The following is a 7298-nucleotide window of genomic DNA, read 5'->3' as shown; positions in this document are numbered from 1 at the left end:
GGTGACGGTGGATGTGGAGGTGGTGATGGTGGTGATGGATTGAAGGTGGAGATGGTGGCTGGTGGGTTTTAGAGAGAGAGAGAGAGGGAAGAACAAGGGATGGGATCATTGCCTGATGAAGAAGATGAGTCTTCTTTAATATGTTTTTTTTATTTCTTTTAATTGTTTAAGGGTAATATATTCATTTCACACATAGTTAACTGAGAAATTTAACTGATGTTAGGGCTGGGGACCAACCGAGTTCATTTTTGACAAGTTTTAGGACCACACGTGTAATTAGTAAACCACTAGGACCAAATCTGCAATTTTTAAAAACCACAGGGACCAACCAAGCATTTAACTCAACATGTTACTAATATAGAAGTTTTTTTTACCGGGTATTTTTCTCAATTTTTTATGTTGTATAGTTAAACATGTTACTAATACAAAAGTCTTTTTTTAATTTATTCAACCGATGTTATCTTTGTTTTGATGAATAAACATTTATTTATTTGGTTCGGCTAAGTTACTAGGATGAGTAATTCGACTTCAAAACGAATACTTCATCATACAATATGTGTGATGATCAAGCAATATACTCCTATAGAAGGTGAACTAGATCAAATTTTATTCTATAAAATTTTATTTTGAAGATTCCTAAACTAGATTAAAAAAAAAAAAAAACTAGCAAAAACCAACTAAAATAATTAGACATGACTTTATATTTTGTGTTCATATAAACTATACAATCTATGTCACAAATTTTAGAGTTAACTACACAAAGTTCCAAGTAGTTTGACCATGTCTAAGTTTAAAATAGATATATGTTTGTGTTACATCGATTTCATTTTGTAACTATTTGGGTGCTAACACTAATTTTCGTTATTAAGTCCATTTTATCACATGAGCCATTTAAGTCCATTTTATCACATGAGCCATTTATGGTTGTTGTATATCTCAGTTGGGGTTTATTAGGGTTGAAGGCTTGAAGATGAGGGTGGATGTGGAGGTGGTGGTGGTGGTGATGGATTGAAGGTGAAGATGGTGGCTGGTGGGTTTTAGAGAGAGAGAGAGGGAAGAACAGAGGATGGGATCATTGCCTGATGATGAAGATGAGTCTTCTTTAATATGTTTTTTTATTTCTTTTAATTGTTTAAGGGTAATATAGTCATTTCACACATAGTTAACTGAGAAATTTAACTGATGTTAGGGCTGGGGACCAACCGAGTTCATTTTTGACAAGTTTTAGGACCACGCGTGTAATTAGTAAACCATTAGGACCAAATCTGCAATTTTTAAAAACCACAGGGACCAATCAAGCATTTAACTCAACACGTTACTAATATAGAAGTTTTTTTTACCGGGCACTTTTCTCAATATTTTATGTTGTATAGTTAAACATGTTACTAATACAGAAGTCTTTTTTTAATTTATTCAACCGATGTTATCTTTGTTTTGATGAATAAACATTTATTTATTTGGTTCGGCTACGTTACTAGGATGAGTAATTCGACTTCAAAACGAATACTTCATCATACAATATGTGTGATGATCAAGCAATATACTCCTATAGAAGGTGAACTAGATCAAATTTTATTCTATAAAATTCTATTTTGAAGATTCCTAAACTAGATTAAAAAAAACTAGCAAAAACCAACTAAAATAATTAGACATGACTTTATATTTTGTGTTCATATAAACTATACAATCTATGTCACAAATTTTAGAGTTAACTACACAAAGTTCCATGTAGTTTGACCATGTCTAAGTTTAAAATAGATATATGTTTGAGTTACATGGATTTCATTTTGTAACTATTTAGGTGCTAACACTAATTTTCGTTATTAAGTCCATTTTATCACATGAGCCATTTATGGTTGTTGTATATCTCAGTTGGGGTTTATTAGGGTTGAAGGTGACGGTGGATGTGGAGGTGGTGGTGGTGGTGATGGATTGAAGGTGGAGATGGTGGCTGGTAGGTTTTAGAGAGAGAGAGAGAGAGGGAAGAACAGGGGATGGGTTCATTGCCTGATGAAGAAGATGAGTCTTTTTTAATATGTTTTTTTATTTCTTTTAATTGTTTAAGGGTAATATAGTCATTTCACACATAGTTAATTGAGAAATTTAACTGATGTTAGGGTTGTGGACCAACCGAGTTCATTTTTGACAAGTTATAGGACCACGCGTGTAATTAGTAAACTACTAGGACCAAATCTGCAATTTTTAAAAACCACAGGGACCAACCAAGCATTTAACTCAACATGTTACTAATATAGAAGTTTTTTTTACCGGGTACTTTTCTCAATTTTTTATGTTGTATAGTTAAACATGTTACTAATACAGATGTCTTTTTTTAATTTATTCAACGATGTTATCTTTGTTTTGATGAATAAACATTTATTTATTTGGTTCGGCTACGTTACTAGGATGAGTAATTCGACTTCAAAAAGAATACTTCATCATACAATATGTGTGATGATCAAGCAATATACTCCTATAGAAGGTGAACTAGATCAAATTTTATTCTATAAAATTCTATTTTGAAGATTCCTAAACTAGATTAAAAAAAAAAAACTAGCAAAAACCAACTAAAATAATTAGACATGACTTTATATTTTGTGTTCATATAAACTATACAATCTATGTCACAAATTTTAGAGTTAACTACACAAAGTTCGATGTAGTTTGACCATGTCTAAGTTTAAAATAGATATATGTTTGTGTTACATGGATTTCATTTTGTAACTATTTGGGTGCTAACACTAATTTTCATTATTAAGTCCATTTTATCACATGAGCCATTTATGTAATTAATTATATTTGTGGAGTATTTATGTTAAACCCCCCACCCCCCCACCCCCACCCCCACCCCCACACACACAACCACAACACAACAAAGATCCAATTTCACGAATTTTGGTCATGGTGTTCCAATTTATTTGTGTAAGGGCGCATTAGCTCCCTCAAAGGAAAATCAAGAAACAATGCTTCATTTCGCGTCTCTTCCAACTGTCACAGATCTAGCATCTTTGAACTACCACTCCAGATTCAACAACCGTACCTCTATCATCTCTCTCACTATTTGTCTACATCCCCCCACCCCCCACCCCACACTCCAGAATTTGAAAAACGATTGAAGCATGTGCGGATTTTGAAGCATGATAGGATCTAGGTGTAGGGTGGTTGTGTAGCAACTTCAATCGATGAGAGACGTGTTCGACTACATAGGAAGGAGTATTATTTAAAATTTTAAATTATTTATATATTTTTTTAATAGTAAGGATAAAAAGATCATTTACAAATGTTTTACTAGCATCAAAGTTTCTGTTTGTGTTTCTAACTTTCTTTTGAGTTAACTATAGCTAAAACTTCTAAAACTAACAACTTATAAATCTCCAAGATTCATCTTCAAGATACTTTTCAACAAAGATTTTCCATTCATGACAAAAAAAAGTTTTACACTTCCAACAACTAACATTCCAAAAGTCCAAGGTTTAGTTTGTAAATCCAACCATACATACACAAGTACACAACAAACTAACAACTCACACTCAACAACCTTTGTCATGAAGTACCACAAAACAAATATTCTGACATAATAATTCATCCACCAATCACCATCATCATCCCCAACCAATAATCTTGATTCTTGAAGGCTCTTTTACTTCTATCATCCTTCATGTCACCAATAATCATATATCTACTTCTAATATTTCATCTGCTTACTCCTCCACACCCAATAACTGCCGATCAATCCTTCATTTCAGTGCTCATAACCCAAAATGGTCTTGATTTTGTCAAGAACTTGTTTGTAACAAAAGCAATATCTACAATTACTCCCACCCCATTTAACCAAATAGACAGGGTTGTTAGAATTCCTGTGATTGGTAAAGTTCATGTTGTTGTTTCTGATATTACTCTTTATCGGCTTAATGTCGGGTTGTCACAAGTTATACCAAATGTCCTTGGTGTCTACATTGCTGGCTCAGATGTTTCCTGTGATTTGAGCATGAAATGGCATTATTATTATGGTTCTCCGTTTTTTCCCATTCCGATTTCGGATAGTGGAACTGCTGCTATTAAGGTATTTGGTAATTTGAATTTCAAACGCCCGGATTGTGGGGTGCGTGTATAATGTATGTATGTGTGGGCCCTTGGGGGCAAAAGTGAAATTGCAATAATTTTAACGTTATTTTACTAATTTTGTGAAAATAACGTTAAACCGTCGGCCGGTTAATCATGCGTCATGTGGTGGCGTTGATAGCCGAAAGACAAGGGGTACATGCACTAATTGGCCTTTTTCCGATTGCTGAGTGTTATGTGTCTTTTATGTCCAAAGCTTGATACAAAAATACTATCGAGTCAGGGTCTCACTGGAAACAGCCTCTCTATTCCAATTGGGTAGAGGTAAGGTTGTCTACATCTTACCCTCCTCAGACCCTACCTTAGCTTTGCTATTGGTGGAATTTACTGAGTACGATGATGATGTAATTTGAATTTCAAGATTTTGTTGAAAATCCCAGTTTTAAGATTTCTTTAAGGGATAGATAAACAAACACCATTGGCAAAATGGTCATACGGGATGTATAATATGAAGAAAATGGTCATATGGGCCACATATGACATGGCGAAAAAATAGTCACATGGTCGTATGAGGGCCAAATAATACTAGTTGTATGATGTTTTGACGGATGTGGCCCGTGACAAACCCATATGACTTCTATGACCATTTTTCGCAATGTCATATGGCGTATCTGATTTGATAGGTGAGCTGGTGTACACTAACGAGGGTGGTGCATTTTTCACAACACCCTTCTTGAAAATCCCAATTTCAAGATTTCTTAAATTTTGTATTTTTTTGGAGTTTATTGTTTGTTGTTTGATGATATGATCATGTTAAGGTTAATGGCATGGAGATGGGGATAACATTGGGCTTGGATATTAGAGATGGATCTATGAAACTTTCCAACATTGAAAGTAATTGTCATATAGATGATATTTCTATAGATCTAGATGGAGGTGCATCTTGGCTCTATCAAGGGTATGTTAAGCTTTTGACTTTATCCCTATGATTGGTTTGACTAATGTTTCAAAACTCAAATGGAAAGTTGACATGATTATTTAGACATACAAGTACATGAAGCTCACACCCCATGCCTCGGCTTTTGGGACCTAAACGCTTTGGAGCGCCTCGAGCTTTTTGAAAAACCTACATCTACATTTATACCTAATTAACCAAATCCACTTATTTTGACCCTAACATCTATCTTTCAGGTTCTTGGATGCTTTCAAAGACGAAATAGTGTCAACGGTAGAAAAATCGATCACCAAAACACTAAACAACGAAATTTCAAAGCTTGAAAATGCTCTACAAAGTCTTCCGAAACAAATTTCAGTCGATAACGTGGCAGCATTAAATGTTACATTTGTTAACAACCCCTTTCTAAGTGACCGATCATTAGGCTTTGAGATAAACGGGTTATTCATAGAAAATAAGACCGACACACATTCATACATAAACAGTGTGAACGTCCGAGATGGGTTGCAACCACCCGTCCATTGTTCAGATCCTTCGAAAATGATCGGAATTGCACTAGATGAAGCTGTTTTCAAATCTGCATTTGCCTTATACTACAATGTGATTCTCCAAATCATAATTCTGTATGCATTATTTAAACAAGAGGAGAAAAATGGGTCAATTCGGGTTATGTTTTACCTGGCATAATAATTGTGATTATTTTGTGAAAAAAAAAAAACATTAGGAATTTAGAACAAGTGTCTCGGGTCAATTCAACTCATCTAAACCCGTTTTAACGTACACTAAAAAATTTCACATTTCAACCCGAACCCATTTTGACCCGTTACTTGAATTGCCAGACCGCCTCTTTTGCCACCTCTTTTTTATAATTTAAATTAGGGGTGCAAACGAGCTGCTCGAGATCGGCTCGAGAAAAAGCTCGAAGCGAGCCGAGCTTGAGCCTAAAATAAAGCTCATTTATTTATCGAGCCTGAGCTCGAGCCTGACATGTGAAGCTCGTCAGGCTCATCGAGCCTGAGTGTAATAATAGTTTTTATTAATATTTAATAACATTTAACCCTTTATTTAAAGTTGTCTGGTAAACGAGCCCAAACCTAAAAATAAGCTTGTTTAGTAAACGAGCCCGAGCTTCACTTATCGAGCTCGTGAGCCTAAACGGGTCTATTATTTTGATTATTTTTATTTAATATATTAATTAATAAATAATAAACGAGCCGGGCTCGAGCTTGAGAAACTACCAACGAGCCAAGCTTGAGCTCTCATAAGTTAATCGATCTCGAGCTCAGGCTTGGCTCGTTTGCACCCCTAGTCTGATTTTAAATAAATATTTGCATCTCTCTTTCATTTGAATGACATAAATTTGTACTCTCAGGCTATGTTTATGCATTGGATTGTTGATAAACTTCCGGAACAATCGCTTTTGAACACAGCAGGGTGGCGATTTATAATTCCGCAACTCTACAAAAAATACCCGAATGATGATATGAACTTAAATCTATCTCTATCCGATCCACCAGATGTGCAGATATCACAGCAGAAAATTGATGCTATCGTTTACGCAGATTTTATTTTAAACGTTGTTGAAGGGGTTGACACAATACCCGTTGCTTGTATATCACTGGTAATCCATTATGTGGTTCTCGCAGTTCTCTAGTTAAAGTTGGTTTTGTATTGAACGACGTTTTATATATAATGTTTTTTCTTGTTATAGGAAATTTCTGGCATGGGTTCGGTTCAAATTACCGGAAATAACCTTGTGGGAAATTTTAAAATGGATGATCTTAACATGTCGTTGAAATGGAGCAAGATCGGAACCTTGCACATGTTTCTAATTCAGGTAAATTGGGCTCGGGTCAAAATGAGTTGTGTTGACCCGAAACTTATAAAAGAAGTAGTGTTGTAGAAAGAAGTAACATTGGTTTAGAAATGTTAATGACTGTTTATATGCTTTGTGTTAATGCAGCCGGTGATGTGGACGCTGATTGAAACGGTTTTCTTGCCATATATTAATGCGCGCATTGGTATTGGGCTCCCTTTGCCTCTAATTGACGGGTTTATGCTTCGAAATGCTGAGATAATAACCTCGTATTCTAGGATCACTGTCTGCAGCGATGTTACGTACCAGGAATCGTTTGATGGTGCCAAAATCTACACTTCGTAAACCATGTGTACGATGTTGTATATAGTATGTACAATTTTTTACACATTATCAGTACAGGATTTGTAAATTTTATTATTTGATGAATTAATAAAGGATATGACCAAGAAGTTACAATGTTGA

General features: G+C 35.0%; 1 protein-coding gene across 1 annotated transcript; it reads left to right on the top strand.

The window, feature by feature from the left end:
• Positions 1-3537: 3537 nt before the first annotated feature.
• LOC110916690 (putative BPI/LBP family protein At1g04970) lies at positions 3538-7298 on the top strand. The gene is made up of 6 exons (XM_022161378.2): positions 3538-4063; positions 4881-5020; positions 5254-5617; positions 6390-6638; positions 6729-6854; positions 6981-7298. Exons 1-6 carry the CDS (start codon positions 3659-3661, stop codon positions 7176-7178), a joined length of 1482 nt encoding a protein of 493 aa, XP_022017070.1. The 5' UTR covers positions 3538-3658; the 3' UTR covers positions 7179-7298.

The sequence above is a fragment of the Helianthus annuus genome, chromosome 16, assembly GCF_002127325.2.
Source record: "Helianthus annuus cultivar XRQ/B chromosome 16, HanXRQr2.0-SUNRISE, whole genome shotgun sequence".
In the NCBI taxonomy this organism is placed as follows: Eukaryota; Viridiplantae; Streptophyta; class Magnoliopsida; order Asterales; family Asteraceae; genus Helianthus; species Helianthus annuus.
Note: the sequence above shows the minus strand (reverse complement) of the source record. Positions and strands in the feature narration are given on the sequence as shown.